The sequence below is a fragment of the Cervus canadensis genome, chromosome 19, assembly GCF_019320065.1.
Source record: "Cervus canadensis isolate Bull #8, Minnesota chromosome 19, ASM1932006v1, whole genome shotgun sequence".
Taxonomy (NCBI): domain Eukaryota; kingdom Metazoa; phylum Chordata; class Mammalia; order Artiodactyla; family Cervidae; genus Cervus; species Cervus canadensis.
This window is the reverse complement of record NC_057404.1, coordinates 28928396-28951018: the sequence shown is the minus strand read 5'-3', so window position 1 is coordinate 28951018 and position 22623 is coordinate 28928396. Positions and strand designations below refer to the sequence as shown.

The 22623-nt window shown below is 40.1% G+C and overlaps 1 protein-coding gene across 1 annotated transcript in view; it reads left to right on the top strand.

The window, feature by feature from the left end:
* The window catches only part of GPRIN3 (GPRIN family member 3), a 73838-nt gene extending 52829 nt beyond the window's left edge, over nucleotides 1–21009 (top strand). The window contains exon 2 of the mRNA XM_043438693.1: nucleotides 10135–21009. Within this exon, the coding sequence (XP_043294628.1) occupies nucleotides 10250–12583 (2334 nt within the window). The 5' untranslated portion in view covers nucleotides 10135–10249 and the 3' untranslated portion in view covers nucleotides 12584–21009. The remainder of the gene's footprint in view (nucleotides 1–10134) is intronic.
* The last annotated feature ends 1614 nt before the right edge of the window (nucleotides 21010–22623 follow it).

The window sequence follows — 22623 nt, the reverse complement described above, 5'->3', positions numbered from 1 at the left end:
AAGCAGAGTATCCCAAATTCTCCCAGACATGCAGGTCAACAGCAGAAAGTCTGTGCCGAAAGGGATCCATGGGCTTCCTCACTTGGCTTTCTCCCTCCTTCCCACCTTGTTCTCTAGGAGAGGATGAAACAGGAGGAAAGGGAGCAGGGCATGACCTTTGAAAGAATGACATGGCCATAGGGGAATGACAAAGACAGGTTAGAACCAACCAGGTCCAAGATGGCGCAAGATTCCACCTGCAGTAAACCTTGAGCTTCATCACAGGCTAATTGTAATATATTAGCATGTAAATGACATGCCCACCAGCACCATGACAGTTCTGAGGCGGAAGAGAAAAGGCCAAGAAGTGGGCGGTAGCCCAGTTCCTAGAAATCCCTGCCCCTTCCCCAAAATAATTAGTACAGTCCTCCCACTTCTTACCCTATGAAATTACTCAGCCCATAAAAACTAACCACGCCACATTTTGAATTTCTCTCTTTCTCTGTCTCTCTCTCTGTCCCTCTCTTTCTCTTGCACTCTCGCGCACTTAGCATTCTCTCTCCTTCTGAAGTGGTCCACACTCCGGCTGTGTGTGGGCGGATAAACAAATCCACGTCGTACCTATAAGTTCCTCTCGGAATTCTTTCCCAGGTAAGCAAGAACCTCAAATCCACTGGCATTAAGAAGAGCCCTGACTGACGGTTGGGGAAGCGCTCTCTTTTCACATCTGTGTCCAGTCACCACAAATCCTGCCGTCAGACACTTTTCATTGTCCGATTAAAGGCCCCAGTGTGACTTGAACTAATTGGCCAAAATCACTAGTAAGCTTTCCTACCGCTGGCTGCTAGCTGCGCTCTCCCCTCAGCAGCCCCCCTCCAGGGCTGCCTCACGTGGGGAGGCACGTGGCCGGAAGGGAAGTGGGTGGAGCCAGAGGCCAGGTTTTAATGAGACGCACCTGTGTGGGTGGGGGAAGGGTGGCCGCAGGCCTGCAAGGTCAAAAGAAGCAAAGACAAAAATCCTTGTTTGTAGCGCTCCGTGGCGCTAATGGATCTTGGAGAAAATCAGGCTGCGGGACAGCTTTGTTCCTGTCTAACACAGCAGTTTAAAATGCAAATGCAAAAAAAAAAAATGCAAATACTGACTGCTGGGTTTATTTCAACAGCTTGTTGTTTATCTAGCTTTTAGCCCTGAGATCCTGTTGCCTTCTCTTTCCAGTTAAGACAAGCTTGCAACTGAAGACCTTCAAAGCTGAGTTGCGAGTGAAAATATTCAGATTCAAATATCTATAAAGCAAGCCTAGTAAATGATAAGCGACAGCTTCATTAGGAAAAGGTTAAAAAAAAAAGGCAAAACAAATGTTTAATCATTCTTCCCTAGAATAGTTCAAGTTTAAATATTTTTAAGACGTTTTTGAAACAGCAACTTTGATATTTAGATACCTTGTATACTTAGGTATCTTGGATATCTATAGAAATGATCTTAGGTAACTTTAGATATTTATCTCCACAGGTGGGACAGTGGAGCTACTGAGGGGTTGATTTTTGAAGGTTACTAAAGCTTGAGTCTTTACTTTGCTGAGGAAAAAAACCAAAAAGGTCACATTTCCTACATGATCTGAATAGAATGGAGCTCACTATTGTGTTTATTTTCAAGTTAGCTAAAACTTTCCTCTTCAAATGATGGCTTTTGGTCAGGGGTTTGGGAGAACATATTGTAAACTTATTTAAGTTTTGGGACATTTAAGTTGGCTTTCTAGAAATAGATTGCATGGTTTCTACCTTCTTAGGTAAATGACTCCAAAATAATATTTTTAAATAATAATAGTTCCTAATTGTGTATCTGTTATTCTCTAAGAACCAGCTGAGTGTTTAACTTCTTTAAGCTCTATAACAATCCTGAGGCAGGTAAATTCCATTTTGTGACATTTTTCCAAGGTCTCAGACAAAAGGATATTAACGTGCAGTCTTAGAAAGTTTTCCAGACATGAATTTCCTAAAATTATCTACATACATGTATGTGTGTGTGCACATATGTGTTTCTAGAAAGAGTACATAGTTTTCATCAGCTTCTCAGAAAACTGTGACCCTTAATGCATTCAAATTGGATAAATCATTATGAAGAGCAGGAATTTCTGTGTTGCCTAGTCTATCTCTATTAGCCTGAGCTAGTAAGTGGTTTCAAAGCTATGTTTTCTGAGTTTTCTCTTGTTTCTTCATTGTCTGACTATGCTTCTTTCTTGCCCAGGTCATTGAGCTTGCTTCTAGAAGAAATGCCCATCTCTCTACTGTGTAAAATTGGTTAACAACTTGGACTCTGGAGCCAGTGGTCTGGATTTAAATCTGTTCTCTCTCATTGCTTGCTTGCATGACCTTGCCTCAGCTTCCAGTTCTGCAACATGGAACTCAGAGTAGGACCATCCACCTGGAGTTGTTCTGAGGGTCAAATAAATTCACATAAAGAACAATGTTTGGAATATAGAGAACAGTAAGGGAGTGCTTGCTGTACTGTGTGCTTCTAATCAGTTGTGAATTTAGAAGTCGTCTTTTCAAATCATATTTGACAAAAAGGGAGGATATATTTGGGGTCTTCATGCTTTTTAAAGCCCATTTTTACTTCTTTGTTTTTGTCCAGCCCTGCTTACCATGGAATTCAATGAGATCACAAGCCATGCATTTGTTTTTCTGAAACACTGTAGAACAAAAGAAAAGCTGAATAGGGAAGGGATGCAGCCTGTTTCTCATGTGCCTTTATTAAAATGACCATTATAACCAAAAGTCTGGAACACTGTTGTTGGCACAAAGCAAAGACTGCTTGTCTCTTGAGCCTTGTGATTGACTTTAGATGCAGTTCGAAGGGAAGAACCAGTTTTTCAGCTGATATCTTTGAAGAGTGCATTTGAGGCAGCTATTAGTGTGAGGGTATGATTTTTTAAAGAAAGAAGAAGCAACTGCTTTTCCTAGCCTGTGGGTGTTTTCCTGGGACTGAATCACCTCCCCTTAAAGCTGCGTACTGGCAGGATCTGCTGGGTTCAGAATGCAAATGATCTAGGCAAGGGTTCCAAGTAAAGGGAGCAAATAAAATCAGATTTAATAGGAAGCCAGATGACATTTTTTCTTTATCCTTTTTTTTGAGGGTTAACAGTCTCTTATCTCTCACCCCACTGTTCTCCAAGGGTCTTTGTGATCATCCATCTGATGGCTGCAGTCAGATGAGTGTAAACAGGGACACCAGGGTCCCTGTGACACTTTCCTAATGTCACTAAAGAGATCTGATGACATCCCGGAGCCCTTGTTCTAGCAGCGCTGACGTTAAGTGGGCAAAGGTCATTGCTGCCACAGGATTGTCACCGTGATCTGCAGCATATTGGCATCTTGCTGGCCCAGGACTGCCAAGCCTCTCCCCATTCTTTGCATCTGATGCTCTTCCCGCCAGAGCAGCTTTGGAGGAAGTCACAAAAGGCAGCGATTCCCTGCTGCCCGTCTTATTAAGCGTGGGTGTCTGTTATGAAAATAGGCAGCGCGGCTGAGTAGTGGAACCCACTATTTTCAGAATGAGCAGTGGCAGTGTCAGCTTTCAACAAGTCGAGCTTTTCATAAAGTGACCAGTTATGAATGCCATTGTAGTCGGTGTTAGTACCATCCAAGCTGCTGCTAAGTTGCAAACCACTTACAGAAAGAAACTTCCCTCTCCTCTGAAGATACTTTTCTTTCCCCTCTGTTTTTACATTTTCTTTCCAGAGTTAGAGATAATAAGGAAGCAGCATAGAAGGAGGCCAGGCATTACCATTCATAAGAATTCAATTCAACAGGAATTAGATTGGTCTCAAGTCAATCTCTGGACCTCAGTTACCTTCCCTGTAAAAAGTCAGTAGTGTTTACCCTGCAGCCTTGCTGCATTGCTGGAACAAGGCTTTAAATCTTTGTTCATAATTTTAAAGGCAAAAGCACCAAAGGGACCTGCTGTCAAAAGTCCAGTTCTCCAACAGACTTAAAAACAAACTGACTTAATGATACCATCAGCTTCTGTGGAATTCATGCCCAATTCAGAAAGAAGTCATAATGCCCCAGAGAGTCTTGTAAGAAAATTCTTATTTGCTGCTGCTAATGAGATGAGATGATAAGGACTCCTTCCTTTACTAACCTCAAGTTGGGCTCCTGTGAGCCCATTTCTTAATTAGATCTCAGTCTTGGGCTTCCCTGTCTGATCTTGCAGAGTCCAGTTTTAACAATCCTGCTAGGTCAATTTAGAGAGAATACTCTCCCACATGATATCTGGTCATTCTCAATTTGTTGTTGTTCAGTCACTAAGTCGAGTCTGACTCTTTGCAGACCCTATGAACTGCAGTATGCCAGGCTTCCCTGTCCGTCACTGTCTCCTGGAAGTTTGCTCAGACTTATGTCCATTGAGTCGGTGATGCCATCCAACCATCTCATCCTCTGTCGCCCCCTTCTCCTCCTGCCCTCAGCCTTTCCCAGCATCAGAGTCTTTTCCAGTGAGTCATCTCTGTGCATCAGGTGGGCAAAGTATTGGAGCTTCAGCTCCAGCATCAGTCTTTCCAATGAATATTCAGAGTTGATTTCCTTTAGGATTGACTGGTTTGATTTCCTTGCTATCCAAGGGACTTTCAGGAGTCTTTGCCAGCACTACAGTTCAAAAGTATCAATTCTTCGGCACTCAGCTTTCTTTCAGTTCAGTTCAGTTCAGTCGCTCAGTCGTGTCTGACTCTTTGCGATCCCATGGACTGCAGCACGCCAGGCCTCCCTGTCCATCACCAACTCCTGGAGCTTACTCAAACTCATGTCCATTGAGTCAGTGATGCCATCCAACCACCTCATCCTCTGTTGTCGCCTTCTCCTCCTGCCTTCAATCTTTCCCAGCATCAGGGTCTTTTCAAATGAGTCAGCTCTTTGCATCAGGTGGCCAAAGTATTGGAGTTTCAGCTTCAACATCAGTCAGCCCTTCCAATGAACACTCAGGACTGATAAGCTTTCTTTATGGTCCATCTTTCACATCCATATATGACTACTGGAAAAACCACAGCTTTGACTATATGGACCTTTGTCAGCAAAGTGATGTCTCTGCTTTTTTATATGCTGTCTGGGTCTATCATAGCTTTTCTTCCAAGGAGCAAGCGTCTTTTAATTTCATGGCTGCAGTTACCATCCGCGTTGATTTTGGAGCCCAAGAAAATAAAGTCTGTCACTGTTTCCCTTGTTTCCATTGTTTCCCTATCAAATAGATAGGGAAGTAATGGGACCAGATGCCATGATCTTAGTTTTTTGAATTCTGAATTTTAAGATTGTTGCCTTCAGCAACAGTCCGCCTACCCTTGATGTCTCTTCTTAAATCATTCTTAAATCATTTTCCATCCACTGACCCACCCCCACCCCACCCCCATTCACACACAAACCTACTCCTTGGTTATAATTCCCTACACATTTTTGTGTATTTGGAGTTGAACACAGTCTTTCTTTCCTCCTGCCATGGGCTTTACCCCTATTGCAATAACATACATGAGGTCTTCTTTATCATTTTAACAAGTGTCAGAATAAATTTTTCTTTCACATAGATCAAAGTTTGCACACGTACTTAGTTGTGTCCGTTGTGTCCAACTCTATATGACCTGATGAATTGTAGCCCACCAGGCTCCTCTTTCCATGGGATTCTCCAGGCAAGAATATTGGAGTGGGTTGCCATGTCCTCCTCCAGGGCATCTTCCTGAACCCATGTGTCTTAACGTCTCTTACATTGGCAGACGGGTTCCTAACCACTAGTGCCACCTGGGAAGCCCCAGATAAAAGATTAAATATGAGGTTTTTTAAAGAAGCTAACACTTCTTTGGTGCTTAACATGAGCCAAGACATTACTTGTTTTAAGAGCTAAGTCTATTCCTCACAACAGCTCAGTCAGGCTGTATTATTATTATTATTATTAGCCTCAATTTATGAATTACACTGGGGCCCTGAGATGTTAAATTACTTGCCCAAGCACACAAAGCTAGAGCTATGTGTTGGAACTGATATGTGGTGGAACCCAGGGGGCCTGGCCCCAGGGTTCATGTTCTTAAACACAATGCCAGACTGTCCTTGGAAGACTGAAAATTAGGTTGGGAAGTCTACTGTGTCAGTGCTCTTAAAACAAAGCTCTCAAACTTACCTGTCCATAGGAGCCAGGGTAAATTATGCAAAGCAGTGAAGCAGGCTAGATGAGGAAGGGTTGTGTGGAGTCTGGAATGCCCCTGCCCTCTACAAAGACTGACCTTCACATCGCCACCTTGTGTTGGTATCTGGAAATGCATATCTTCTGAGGTTGGGGAGGCGGAGTAATAGAAGAGAGAAATAAGGATTTTTCTGAATGATCTCTTCAATAGACAAAGAAAGGGAAGAGAAAAAGGGAAAGGAGAGAGAGGGGAAGAGAAAGGAAATGGAAGGGAAAGTTGCACAAGAAACACACACAGCAGACCTGCAGAAGGAATTTATTCAGTCTGTGGGCCACTCATTTAATAACCTCATTTCTAGACATTATTAAATCTTATCACAATGGAATCCTACTGATTTTAAAGACTTACTCCTCACTGTAAACCACCAAGTAATTACATTTTTTAAATAACCTATTTGTGTAACCTATTAGAGACTGTAGATTTCTGCTATTTAGTTGGAGAGGAAAGGAGCAAAAGGAGGAGAATTGTTTCTTGAGGTTAAGCAGTCTGTCCAGGGCTCATGGAGATGCAGTGACAATTACAATAGCAAATATGTTTCAAGTAGTGTTGATTTCCTATCTACTCATGAATCAAGAGATTTCAAATTACATGTGTTAACCAAGCAATCTGGGCCTTTCTTCTTGAATTGATGGATGATTTAACTTCTACTGACAAAGCAAGCAAAAAGAAAATGTTCTTTTAAATGTAAACTAGTATAGTCAGCTCTCTGTGGGAAATGGGGATCAACTTGGTGACTTCTGAGATTTCAGTGAAGTCCGTCATCTTTTCTAAGTCTTCCAACCTTCAGTTGCTGGACTCTGAGGTGTTCATATTTTACAGTCCTCTCTGGCAAGCCAGGCTTCTTAGCTCCAGCCATATAACAAGAAGATGTTCTGTCCCCTAACCAGGTGTTCTGACCTTCCAAGTTTTAATAGGAGGTGGCCAATGGACTTGTTTTTAATTATTTAAACCTGGATTACAGATATGTAACCCAGTCTCATAAATAAGATACAACTATTTTATTTCCAAAAATAGCACTCTTTTAAATAGTGTTTTCACTACTATTTCATGTCATGGCATAAATTTGCTTATTATTTTGAAGTTTGGCAGGACTTAATAATGGCCATTTTGGAGGGAAATGGGATCGATTAACACCTTTTTGTGCACAAGGTTCTGCACTGTGTCCTGAGGAGTGAACAGGAAAGAATCAATAAGATTATCCCCTTCCCTCCTGGGACTTGAAGGACTTCTGGAGAAATGAGACATTTATACACAAAAACAGTATATGCGAAGCACAATACAAAGAACACAGATGACAATAGCTGTAGAATTTTGAAAAGAGAGAGTGATTTTATGACTTAAAAGGCCTTAGGAGCCCTCAGAAAGGATGGGGTTTAAGTGGGGTTTTGAAGAACAAGTATGCTTTTTGAAGATGAGGAGGTCAGAGAGTAGTACTAAGGACAGACGCCAAAGAGGCAGAGGGAAAATAAGCTTGGGGCACAACAAGTGTCTGCAACAGAACACTCTAGAAAGGAAGAAATGGAACATAAACCTGGGGAAGAGGTTTGAAGGAGCAGAAAGCCGTCAAGACCAAGGATGGGAAAATATTTAACCCATCAATATGAACAGTGAAGTTAGAAGGAAGAGCTGTTTGGGAAAGAAGATACATTGGATTTATTGTGAAATGTCATATGATTGAGCAATCAAATACCATTGAACCAAAATACAAAAGTATTTATTTTCAAAATCTGGGTGCAACCAGATTGACCTTTGCCTTACTTTGACCCTAAAGCTGGAGTTATGATTGTGCTGTTTGATTTATTATCCATCACATGCAAAAAAGTAGGATCTTTGAACTTTGGAGCTGGAAGAACCCTTAGAAATCATATAATTCATTTTGCCAGTGAGTTAATTTGGGGTGCAGAAAGATTAAGTGATTCCCATGAGGTCATAGAACCTGTGAGTGATAGAAGTAATATTAAAACAGTCACCTGCTAATTTCTGAACCATTGCTTTGTCTTCATCACATAGTCTGGTTATTCTTTCTAAAAAAATGTTTATGCATAAACACACATGAATAAATTTTCACATATACTTTTAAAGATTCAGTTATACTTGTTAAAATCCAAAATTTTCCCACTTTTGGATACCTGCATCTCTTTTCCCCTATTTCTAAGTCACAAAACTCCATTTGCCACCGAATATGTCTCATTATGTATATTTTTGGAATTTATATAATTATACACAAACACACACATAACACATATGTATGTAGAGTTTTAGGTCATTGTTTTACAGAAATGAAAACATATATTCTTTATGTACCTTGCTTTTCTCATTCAACCATACCTTGGTGAAATTTCTCCCAAGTGAAAAGTTATAGCCTCATTAGCTATTTATTTTAATGGTTGTATAATGCTCTACTGTACAGCTATATCATGATTTATTCTGCCTCTCCACCTATTTAAGGAGACCAGTTTGAGTTTTTTGTGTCTACAAATAGTTCTTCAATAAACACGTGTGCATGTGTTAGTCACTCAGTGGTGTCCAACTCTGTGATCTCATGGACTATAGCCCACCAGTCTCTATCCACAGAATTTTCCAGGCAAGAATACTAGAGTGGGTTGCCATTTCCTTCTCCAGGGGATCTTCCCAACCCAGGGATTGAACCCAAGTCTCTTCCATTGCAGGTGGATTCTTTACCATCTGAGCTACCAGGGAAAGCTTTTTTAATAAACATACTTGTATATTTATCTACACATGCTGGTATTTTATTTCCATTGATAGGATCACTGAGTGAAGGACATGTGCATTTTTAGTTTTAAAAGCTAAACTACTTCCCTAAGAAAGCTGCAATAATACACATTTGCACATACAATTAATAGAAATACTTCCTTTCACAAGGTCTTCCCAGGCCATGGTGTTACAACATTTTTTAAAAGTTTTTGCAAGTGCAGTTGGTAGAGAGTAAAATCTCATTGTTTATTTATTTGCATTTCTTTGATTACAAATGAATTTGATCATCTTTTCATCAGGCTCTTGGTTATTGGATTTCCTACCTTATAAATTGTGCTTCCATATCCGTTTTTCCAATGGATTATTTTGTCTCCGTATAAGTTTTTAAGAACTTCTACTATATTTCAGATATTTTTGCCTGTCCTCTGGGTTGAAAACACTCTTTTAAACCTATTGTATCTGTTTGTGTCATCTTTTGCCATGCAAAAGTTTTGTCATTTTTTTTAGTCATCTGGCTGATGTTTTCTCTCATAATTCTGGGTGTATTTTCTGCCTTGCCAAAGAAACCTACCTACCTTGCTCCTAGATATATTTATGAGCCTATATTTTCTTAACAGAATTTTTAATTTAAATATTTATATTTTAACCTTTAATCTCTCTAAGTCTATCTAAGATTTATTTTTGGAATTGGTATAAGAGAGAGTTTTCTTTTCTTTCAGATGACTAAAGAGTTTGCCAGCCCCTTATATTATCCATTCTTTTGTCACCGAACTGAAATGCTCTTTTGTCATATATTAAATCCTCATTTTATATCTGGATCTATTTCAAGATAATCTAGTCTACATATCTGTTTAGACTTATTTCTTATTTTAATACTTACTCATTTGATTACAGTTGCTTTATAGGATTTTCTGATATCTGGTAAATCAGATTACACAAATGACTTGAAGTAGTTATCAAGTGCATATGTAAGTATTAATGTGTTAAAAGCCTATTTTCTAGACAGCAATGGGATGAAGCAGAAACTAACATCAAGATAATACTTGTATAATTAAAATAATTTTTCCATCATCTTTCTTCCAAAGATCTGTATTTATATCAACAGTTATGGAAAGAAAAGCTTTCATGTGCTTATGAGATCCTATACAAGTGACAAATTGGTATAGCTTCAACCCTCAGATACTGTACTGTATTAATGGTACTGTTTCCTTGATTCACAGATTGGTCCTTCAGAGGAATCACCCCTGATTGCATCTTCACTTTGAACTTCGGCTGCTCCCCTATAGGAGTGCTGTCCAGGTGAGAGCTCCAAGGTTTTTCCCGGAGAGAGATTCCATGGGGACTGTACCTGACCCTCTGAGATCGGCCAAAACATCCCTGATTGCAGCTTCCGGAGAAGAGGAGGACCGGGGAGAGGTGCAGGCTGCCTCGCCCCAGCCTCGACCAGAAGTCCTCTGTGAGAACACCAATGGCCTTTCCAGCACTCCTGCAGAGCCAGACCGCAGCCCCAGGACAGCTGCCAAGGCCCTGATGCAGGCCGGTGAGCATGTGCCCACGCAGCCAGCCATGTCCTCTCCTGACACTGTCAGTGAGGTGGGGAAGGCATCTCCCACACTCAACTCTCCAGGCAGTACTCAGCTGTCAGCGGGCAGAGAGCCCACAGCACCAGCCCCGTGTTCTGCAGCAGGCAAGGATCTGATGTGTGCAACGTTTACAGTGCCAGCCAATCAGCACATCCACCCGGTTGTCCCAGGCAACCAGCCCAACGCCAGCCCCCCATCAGGGCCTGAAGATACCCCGGTGAAGTCACAGAGAACTGCAGATGGAGGGCAACCTGAGCAGTCAAGCTGTCCGGTGGGGGTCATCTGTGGCAAAGATCAAGTGTCCTGTGATTTTCCTTCTCAAGAGACAATGCAGGGAATGGTGCAAACTGAAGATGCAGCAACCAGGGCGTTCAGTCCTACTTCCGCTACTGGAGGTGGACGCGGAGCAGAAAGGCAGCAAGCTGTCTGCACTTCCCAGACAAGGTCCTGTGGCTCTCCAACAGGAGAAGATGGATGTTCGGGGAACAAACCGCCCTCTGCCGCCACCTCAGACACCCAGGCCATGACTTCGGTGATTCCTGAACCATCCCACCTTCCTAGCAACGGATCGATGTTTCCTCCAGATCCAGAGAAGGTGCCACTGGCAGCCCAGCCTCAAGTGTCAAGGTTTAAAGAAGCAAGTACGATGACCAGCCAAGCTGAAAATGAGATCAAGGAAACCCCACCCAGGGCTCGGCAAGATGCCGAGGTGCAGGCAGTGGCGAGTGTCGAGAGCAGATCGGCATCCACCAGCCCCAGCATCCTCACTGCATTCTTAAAGGAAAGCCCTGCTCCAGAGCGGTTTGAACAAGAGCAGCTGCGTGTCATCTGCCACGGCAGCGCGAGCCGCACGCTGGAGCTGTCCGAGAACGCCCTCGCCCCCCGGGAGGCGGGTCAGTGCCGTGACCTCATGCCAGCCGTGCACATCCAGACAGCTGCGGCTGTTTCTGCAGCTTTCCAAGGAGAAAGTAAATCGGGGAGCCTACCGGTGGAGGTCCTTAAAACTTCAGCCGTCAGCGTGGCTTCCAGTGATGCTCAGGAGATGTGTAAAGAAGACGGGAAATCAGCGGGAATGACCGTAGCGGGGCCAGAGCTTACCTTCAGACAGCTTTCGGGTACTAGTTCTACCTCCCTGAAAGCTAGCCCCAGTGACCAGACTTCTCTTAGTGCAGGACATCAAGTTGAAACAGGTCACGGATTAGGGAAGTGTGAAACGAAGCCATCTGAGTTTGCAGTGGCAACCACCGGTGGCCACAAACCAGACCCTGACTGCCACCTCTCCAACTCCAGTGGCCCTGCCAGCAGAGCCGACCAGTCCAGGAGCTTGGAGCTCACGAATCAAGGGGATGCAAGAGAGAAGAAGCTTGCATCTCCTCAGATAATGAAAGAACAAGAATCTCCTGGCATCGATATCCTGGAGGTGAGGGCAAGAGCAGAGGCCAAAAGCCTACTGCTCAATCCTAAATCTCAAGAAAGTGGAGGCGTGGCATCAGGTGCCAGCCCTACACCCTCCCCAGTTAGAAGGAGCCAGGAGGGCACCGGGGAAGAAAACAGACAGACCAAGACGGCCGCCAGCCTAAGCCTGCCGTCAGATGCCATCGGGGACTCTAGTCCTGGCTCTGGCAAAAGGACCCCTTCTCGCTCCGTCAAAGCCAGCCCCCGCCGGGCCAGCCGGGTCAGCGAGTTCCTCAAGGAGCAAAAGTTAAACGTGACGGCTGCTGCCGCCCAGGTGGGACTCACGCCAGGGGAGAAGAAGAAGCAGCTGAGTGCCGACTCCAAGCTCCAGCTGAAACAGTCCAAGCGCGTCCGGGACGTGGTGTGGGACGAGCAGGGCATGACCTGGGAGGTGTACGGCGCTTCCCTGGACCCGGAGTCCCTGGGCATTGCCATACAGAACCATTTACAAAGACAAATCAGGGAACACGAGAAATTAATCAAAGCTCAGAGCCGGAGGTCCATCTCCTCAGATACTTCTTCTAATAAAAAGCTCAAAGGCAGGCAGCATAGCGTTTTCCAGTCCATGCTGCAGAACTTGCGACGCCCCAACTGCTGCATTCGTCCTGCTCCTTCTTCTGTGTTAGATTGAAAAGGAACGTGTCCGGAAGCCCTTGGATACTGCTACAGGCTTCAGAGGTGTCCATCTGTCTATGTCAGAGCTTACTTAATTTTTTTCTGAGGGACCAGGAAGAGAAAGCATTAACTCACGGAAATTGCTACTAAGAATTGCGGGGTCCTTTGCTGGGGCTCCATAAATAAAAAATAACGTTTCAATTTGAAAGGAAGTGAAGAAGTAAGCTTCACTGAAGGTTTACAACCTTAATTAAGAGGAAATAACACTCACTGTTTTTTTTTAATATGATGTTTTTAGAATAACATGCTCATTACACATGTGTCATTTTATATTACTGCCTCAATTTATCACACTATGGTATTTCCATTAAAACCCCTCTTTATATTAAAAGTAGCAAAGACACTGTTAGCAAAAACAGTTATACTTTGTAGTCCATTGCAATAAGAATGCTGATACCATACAAAATTTAAGTAGGTGATGAGAAATATCATGGAAAAAAAGGGAAACAAATTTGACTCATTCCTCGGCTAGAGGATATAAATAAAAGTACTTACATGCATAAAATGCCAAATATGAAATAATATTTGTAAACATCTGCATATAACCCTTTTTATAAACCTTGTTATACCTGTTAATAAATGTAAGTTATATTAGGAAAAAAGTTAGCAAACCATTTGAATACTGCCCACATAAAACATGAATTTATGTATATACATTTTCCTGCACTAAGGGCAAGGGTCACCTCTGTGATTGTGCTTAGATTAAATTCATATTTCCTTGCCCAAGAGGAAATACATGTGACTGAATTCTTGAAGAGAATTATCATATTATTGATAATACTGAATTTTATGTTGTTCAGCTGTCTCTAATAACATTCTGCTGAGAATGTTAAGGTTCTGGTAAGGAATTATAAATAGCCAATTACCAAACACTCCTTTTTTGTGTGTTGAAAAAAGGAAAGTCTCCTGAGTAACAAAAACAACAGGTTTAATTGTGGCTCCTGTAAACAGGATGCAGTTTGTATTTTTGTTTTGATTTGGTTCAGTAGCTTCTAATAGAAAATGTAGTCAAATAGAAATGAGCTCCCTTGCTGCTTTTATATGCAGACTAATATCATCTAATTGCTTAAAACTAATCTGTGGTAAAAAGGTAACCTCTTCAAGCCTATTAATTTTAAGAGAAATACCATCATATCTCATCCTTCCAACCCTTTAAAAGAAGCTGCCTTTACTAAAACATCATGTGAACTTTGGGTGGGCTTAGTCCTTGAGAATATAGGCCCCTGTTTGAACTGAGCCCTCTCCTATCTCCGTTATGGAAGCGTGTCCTTGGGGCCCATGAGTGTTTTGCAGGGCACTGGCTGGGGTGACCAGCAGTAGCTTGAGTGGGGCTAGTGGGGAAGAGAGGAGTGAGCCCTGGAGATTGTTGGTTTCCACGTTGCATTTAGAGAATGAATCACTGTTAGTGATGAAGGGGCGTTGGCTGTTTTCTCTAAACTCACTGCCTTGATGAGCCAGGAAAGAATTGTCCAGCTGTGTACTATCTCTCCAGAGGTTCATAAATGCCATTTGTGTAGTAAATACAAAGTTTCTATTTTTTTTTTTTTAATTTGGATTCTCTTTTGCAGATTCTGAACATATTGCGGGAGGATATCATACCTAAACTTTAACACCACAAGCTACATCAGACATAAATTAGTCAATAGTCATCGATTTCTTTCAAAGTAATTGGACTGTCTATGAAGCCTACATAAGTAGGCCACAGAGCCATTCTCAGAGTCAGAGCCAGAGAATGGCAATTACAGTTGTTAGAATTGAAACTTCCAATGAATTTTTTAATAAAGCACATGTTTGTTTCTTAACAGTTGGCCTCTACTAGGAAGGCTATCTAACTAGAAATTACCATCAAATTAGCAGCCAAAATTATTATTAATGAATTGAGTCTAAAACTCTCTCTTTGGGCCTTAAATACCCATTGGCTGTAGTGTTCATGTCACTTCTGTAGGAGATGCCTTTGCCAGAGTTTAACCTCCCTCCTGTCTCGCTCACTGGCTGTCTCCCTCCACATGCTGTGTACACATGGAGAACACACTCTGTACACAGTGGCAGCTGTCAACAATACCCACTCCAGATGGGTGGGCCCAGGTCACCCTCTGCTCAGAACTGGCTAGAACAGGCTGTCCCTGCATTAAAATGGGAGAAAAGGAAGAATTTAGCATCTGGTAATAATATTAGTTTTCATGAGATTGGAGTAACCATGTGATTTATGAATAGTGAAAGGAAGCAGAGGCCAAAGAGAGTTGTAGACATTGTTGTCGTCACACATTAGAAGCAAATTAATAAAATTCAATAAATTGAAACTTGATGTGTGCTAGAGTCACTTTGGTTTTTTTGGGGACTGAAACTAACCTTTACTTCTTAATGTTTAATTTTTCACTTTCAATCTCTACCACACTCTAAAGATTGTCACAAAATGTTACAAAAGTTTTCTTCTCACTTACTGAATCTTATAGAAGGAAAAGTCCTGAAAAAATGGTCACAGAAATAGCTCATCAAATAGATAAATAAGACAGGAGCCTATTCAAAACAGTGGTGTTTCTGCATTATGATCCCCCAAAGACTCTCAGGATAAAACCTTGTTTTGAAAATGCTCCTTCACTTGGATCTATGACACATAGACATTCAGGACATCACTTGTGATTCCTTAGGTTCATTCAACAAATGAAGTTGCAGAACAATTTTCATGGCAGACTATTTGAACTTGCTCTGCTATTCGTTACCTGCATGACACACACAGTGTTGAAAGCTGTTTTTGTCCTTATTTCTTTTAGTTATCTTTTGGTCCTTTCAAATGTATTTTAGTTGTTGAAATAAATATATAAATTAAGTAAATCAGTATAAGATATTTTTTAAACCAGCAGCAAAAAAGAGGTGACTTAGGCCATCCAAATGTTTAACATGTGAAGATGTGTACCCAGTGAAAATTTTTAATTTAAATTCCGATTTTTCTATTTTATGACTACAAGAAAAATGTGACCACTTCAACTATCATGCATCTATTTATCTTCAGCATTTTTCTAATTATGTCTTTCTGGATTATTACCCTTGATGCCACAGACCAACTACTTTACATACACTGAAATCCTAATTAAGCTTTGTGTTTTGGATCAGTGGCACACATTAAACATTTTGTTAGGTCACAGTGGACCAGAAACTTTTTTGTTTGCATCCAAAATGAAATATTTATAAAAAATATTACTGTGTTTTCCTACCTTGACAAGTCAGCTATATTGAATATAATTTGATTTTTGATGATCTTTAATCTTTAGAATGGTCTAATATTTATTATTTTGGATATCAGTGTTCTCCATCTTATAGGTTAAATATCATAACTGGAATAAATTGGACTGAATATGCATGTGTACCATATACCCTAGAGGTTGAATTTTGGAACCAAATTCTTAATAAGAGCTTGTCATCTTAAGAAAGCAGAAGAGGAAAATTGCTTTGGGTTGCATCTAAGAGTATTAAGGTTTTTATTGTTCTAGCTTATTCTGATAGTCTTCCTCTCATCTCTGGGAGTTCCTATCATTTGGGAAATATCTGTATATACCACATGAAGACTAGAATATGATGTGACTTTAAGGTTTGTTTACAGAGGACCTGTATGAGTAGGCTGTTAATGTAAATTGTTTGGCCTCTGTTGTATCCTCTTTGTTACTGTTTTGCTTCCAAAATGTGAGAAACTGTCTTTTCTTTCTCCTACATATTGTGCAAGTGTTTAACAATTTGTCCCATTTCTAGTACCACATACTTTACCACAGCCCTTGTCTACTTTTTAAGAATCAATATAAAGGAAAACAATACATTAGGATAAGGTTTGCATATATATATGTGTGTGTTCTTACTGAATATCACAAATATCACTTGTAGCCTTGTGTAGGCCTCTACGTGTCTGATTTACTAATCATCTACAATGCTGCCATGGAGATGACGCTGTTTACTCTCTCCAGCTTTGTCCTAAGCGGTATTTGAGAAACGGAGCCTGTGAACTTCCCTCTGTGATAATAATGCAGTGAACTCAGCAGTATCTTGGATAAATAAACTGACCATCTTGTCTCTAACGCTGTTCTGTCTACACAGTGAACCAGAAGTCTTGCCCTCCTCTGCCTCAGTGCTTGCTATTTTATATTCCCATCTGAGCATTTTGTTTTCTGTTAGCAACATTCTTGGTTCCATGTGTGGCCCTTTGGGTTGAATCTCCAAAGATGGGTCAGCTGCTGCCACCCGGCAAATAACAGGTGACATGCCAAATCTCCTGTCCAACTTTGTAACTTTATCCTTCTTAATGAAATTCTGCAGCCAGCTGAGTAGTTATAAATGTCATTGTGCAGACACATGGGTTGAAGGATATCTACAAAATTTTAGACATTTTTTTGCAAAAGGGGAAACAATTAGTCTTGTAAAGACTGAAACAGATTTCCATGAACTTTACCCTACTGTTGGAAAAAATGAATTCTCCTTGGCTACAGAAATAAACTTGATTTGAAATGACCAAGGACATAAATGAAGATGGATTGAAGTGGAAAAATTCTGTCTCACAAATCAGTGACATCTACCAGAGTTCATTACTGCTACTTTTAACTGTGAACATTCACCAGCTAAACTACTCACTTGCCACAACCAAATAACCTCTCTCAAAGTAAATCCAGTACATTGGTATATATGTGTAGATAGAAACAAATAAAACAAAACAAAAACCCTGAAAAATTACTGTTGGCTGTTAGGTGAATCACGGTGATAATCAAAAGGACACTTAAATAACGGCAAGCCTTGGTGAAATGACTGTGAAGGCCAGAATGGTGCAACAAAGTTGTTATTCCCAAGTCTGGTGTGTTTTTCTAAGACCCAGATATCTCAGCTACTCATCCTGAGAATAAAGACCGTTGATAATGAAATTAAAGTCAAGCAATAATGTGCCAAAAAGAGGCAGTTATACCACCAAGTGCATCTATTATGGGCACACCATTATATAATTACGGTTTGCTCCATGAAGACTGACCATAACCCACGGGATAAAATAAGCAAAGGCATTATTTCTGCTTTCTTGCTGGAAAAACTTATGTAGGAGCTCCATAAAGAGGTACAGCACTAGTGAACATTAGATCTTATGGTTAACAGCTCTGTTTTAATATAGTCAAGACCAAAGGAATCACCAAGAGTCTTGCTAGCTTAAAATTCAAGACAGCTTCAACCAGAAACGTGATTGAGATGGAAGGTTCAATGTATAGTAATTACTCTCCCTGGACACTAGCCTTTAAGAAAGCAATTCAGTTAACTCTGCCTGGAGGATTGCCAGATTTAGCTATGAAAAAATTGGTTCTAAAATAAGGAATAGCTAAAATGTGAATACTCATATCAAAAGTGGCCTGAAATAATGCCTTACAGAATTGATGTTGTATCTACATACAACATTTAGCGTTTCTAAATACTAATTCTTCACCAAGTATTCTTTTGGGTTCATGCTCGAAATCAACTGGCTGGAATAAAGATCACATATTTTACACTTTAGAAAAAGGTACTGATGATCAACCAGCATGGTGATAATTGTGATGACAAATACCTAATGATTTAAGTGTGTTAAAGAGAATTGAGTGAGGAAGAAACACTAACTTCTTTCTCGATCTTTTAAGATATGGGAGGCCATCTGCTTATTTTGGAGTGAAAAGGATAGCTTGCTTTTTTACCTTGCTGCTAGCATTACTCTTTGTCCCTTTAAAAATTATATTATTTTTAAGCAAAACTTTTGAGAAGTTAAGCATTTTTTATGGTTCATATTGTTTTTGTGTAATGTATAGAGCAAACCATGAAATGAGCAGAAGGGGCTTACCCATTTAGACTTCTTAGCATTTATTTAACCACATCTTTGAGTCAGTTACTTTGTAAAATGTTTTCCATCATTTCTGATGTTGGTAACTTGGGAGATTACAGTATTATTCTCACACTCCCCATTCCCTAGAGGGTTGGAGAGACTAAGTCTTGTTTTTAAGGGCATCTGGAAATACCTTTCCCAGGTATTTGAGGAAGGTCATCAGGGCCTGAAAACCCAAGAAGGAAATATACTAACAATTACTAAACTTCTAAATGTATTTATCTCTGCTGTACTAACATGTAAACACTATATTGTGCATTACCTTGTAGCTGGTTGTGGTACATCAGTACATTTTGTAAGTATGTACAGTCTGTGAGCAGTTGGTTTTCTATTTTTATGTGTAGGAAAAAAAAAAAAAAAACACTCTGCATCCCATTTTAAGGCCAAGTTCTGTCATCAGGTAGGCACGTGGCCGAAAGTGAATAAAACCAACAAAAGTGTGCGTGTGTGTTAAGTGACAGAATTTGTCCTTTTGCTTTTGAAAGTCAGAAAGGGCTGTTGTTTTCTTCTTTTAATCATCTCCCAGAGTAGATAACATAATTGTCACAAAGGCTGAATGCAGTCATCAGTACATTGGCCTGTTACCAAATATGCCAGGGCTAATTCCCCATGCCATGAGTCACAGGTAAGGTCAGTTCTTTGACCACTGGGTTGATTTACATTCCTCACACATCTTCTCTGTGTTGTGTGATTAGGATGTACATACTATGGGTGTGATTGTGTACATACCTTGTATGAATTATCTAAATTCTCAAAGCAGTGGAAAGCAGGAAGAAGAAAGAGTTGTTCAAAAGCCTCAAAAGGGCTAATCAATGTGTATTTTCATTTTCTACACATAAAAATGTATACATAACTGTAAATAGCTTACCCACATATATATGCACACATAAATGCATTTTATTCATACTGGTACATTTAAATCAATCACAAATTAAAACAACTAATTGAAAACTGCATCTTTTCATGACTGGTTTCACATGGATTGATATCAGATTAGATGCTCCCCGGTTAAAGCTGTTACTCCCTCATAGCACATTTGGCGCTTAGGAAAGTCCAGCCCCACTGAGTCACGAGAATCTAGGTGATATTTTATTGAGACACAGACAGGTACTTGAGCAGCTTCAAAGATTTAGTGCTGTTCTTTAAGTACCTAATTTTATATCTGGAAATGACAAACACTGGGGAAAGCCAATTATGCTTCATAGACTCGATTTGTGAGTTTAGTGGCATGTTTATTTGCACAGGCTCATAAAAGCTCTACATTGTAGAGCTGTATCCCTAGGTTTCAAAAGAGTATATAATCACTCGAGGTGAAACATGATTGCAGGCATTCTTCTCTTGAGATTGGCAAAACAATGTTTAGCAACACCAAAGAAAAGTCAAAGTACAGATTTTATTTTTAAAAGTTACAAATGATACTGGTAGAATAACAGGATGTTAGCAATTGGGATTTCCTTAAAATGGACTCAAATAAATGACTGTTATTGACAATAGGTGACACTGTGTGGACTAGATAACGAGATTAGAGCCGTTAGCCAGCAAATGTCAATACTGGACAACAGTAGTCAATTTATCACAATTCCAGTCAGTGAATCGATGTTTTAGTTTCTCTCATTTCTTCGAAAAGGAAGTACTCTATTAGACATCGAAAAGTCTGATCTGGTCCTTAAAACCTAATATGATTTGATCCTGATATCTTGACACTAATAATTATGTTGACTGGATATTAGGTTGAAGTTATGAAAAGAAATACCAGAATTGCCATCAACAGAAAACTGTGTGGCAAAGTACAAATATAACCATTTCTGAATAGAAAGTCAATAATCGCATTTAATAGGTACTCATATTTTAAAGATTGAATTGCCATCTTTATATCTTAGATTAAAAAAGGTTAAACACCATAAAAACACTATAATTACAACTATACCTAGCTGTGTTTTTAACTACTAAAAATGGATGTTATAAAAGCATACATGAAATTTTGATGTCAATATTTACTGTTGCTTAAAAGATAAATTTAAATTTATGTAATTATTTTGGAAGTCATGTATTAATTTAAGTGCCAGCCAGGAAAATTATAGATGTCAATATAAGAATTATTTATGTGTGTACTCAGTGGAGAAAGACCAAAAGTGTAGTATGATGTTAAATCACTGAAGAAACAGTAATAAAGTGAAATTCCATTTATGAATCTAAAGTTATGTCTTTTCATGATGCCTATAGACAAAGGTCATTAAATTGCTTATTTAAGAAAGTCCCCATCCTCTGTAAACTGACCTATCAATAAAATGTCATTACCTAGGAAAAAAGACGGAATGTTATGATTTACATGAGGATAGATCAAGATTTTGAAATTACCTACACATCCACCCTCATTTTGGATTTGAGTTTTGAATGGATGAATGAATGAAATTCAACTGATGACTTAGTTTTATCCTAAAAAAAAATGTCAAATATGATTTTGTTGCTTTTTTTCACTTTCCGTAATAAACGTAATATAGACTAAGAGATACAGTCTTTGTTTTTTGTTATTATTGCTTCTGCCATTGCTGGCAAAGTTGTTCCTTAGCCCTAGGATGTTTAGAATCAACTGATTTTCAGTGTGACACACTTCTGCAGTGAAGCTGAAAGTATTTACACTGAAAGTATCAATTCCTTTAATTAAAATAGAATTCCCATGCCTGCAGCTCATCAGAGACAGTGGTTTTTCCTGCTCTGCCTGGCACAGTGGTATGTGTATACGTCCCCATGTGGCTGTCCATGTATGAACTTTTGCTCAGTGAGAGGTGATGAGAGGTTGATGTTCATGGAAATATAGGAGGAGGTAGGGGGCAGGGTACATCTACTCTTACGGAAGCATAGAAACCTATATTCCAGCTTACATTGTCTCATGCCTCTGCCCATGGCCACCCAGGTGTGTTGTTGTGGGGTTTCAGCTTTTCTGCCCGCTCCTTGGTAAATAAATCAGCATCCTGCAGTTTACGTTCCCAGAAGGAGACAGAAAACCCAGCCACGGCCTTAAATCCAGTTTAACCATTAATAAAACTAACACTATAGTTAGATCCCTTTTTGTCTCCTTGAATCTGCGTTCAATTCATTGAAGAACTGGTGAGTTGGATAGATATAACATTTATGAACTCCAAGGCTCAGATGGGAAAGAACCTGCCTGCAATGTGGGAGACCCAGGTTTGATCCCTGGGTTAGGAAGATTCCCTGGAGAAGGGAATGGCAACCACTCCAGTATTCTTGCCTGGAGAATCCCATGGACAGAGGAGCCTGGCAGGCCACAGTCTATGGAGTCACAAAGTGTCAGACATGACTAGCACTTTCACTTTATTTCAATCTTAAGAAATGATTTAGTGAACTTTCCATGAACCTTAAACAGTGATTGTTTCGAAACTTCCAAGGGCCTTGCTCTCCATCCAATGACTATATGTATAAATACAAACTATTCCAGTCTAAAATGATGTCCTGGGGCTGCCATTATCTAACTCTTGAACACTGAGACATTCATTTTGGCAAATGAAACTTCATACATTTCCAAAGATATAAACGCTATTTGTGGAGAAGTTAGATGATGCAAGGGTCCTCAGGAGGGCTGAGATGTTTTATCTTATGCCTGTAGCTGTTTATGTGCCACCAGCAGGCATTGCTATCATTAGGTGCCATTTACAGCCAACTGTTCTCACACACCCACATCTTTAATGTTAAGTAGTAAACACAAAACAGCCTTAGCATAATCTGGCTTCACTGGACTGACTGTGAATTCAAAATACTTATTTCTTGTAAAGAGTACACCTTTTGTAAACCATACAGGAACTCTTTAAGTCTAACATATATTCTTAATGAACTCATGAATACCAATATTGTTTAATTTCTCTTAACACCAGACTATCAGTAAGCTAAGTTACAGAGTTCTAAGTTCTTTAGACTTTTTGAATCATCTTAATGTCCTATAGCCAGTTTTTCTAAATACCATACAGGACTAACATACTAGAAATTCATATTACCAGGATGGAAGCTGCAAGTGCTCAAAGAAATTTCTGGTGGGAGTACTGGCTTCCCAGGGATGATATTTTCCTATGCCTTTTTTTTTATTATTCCCACTGACACCTCTCAATCAA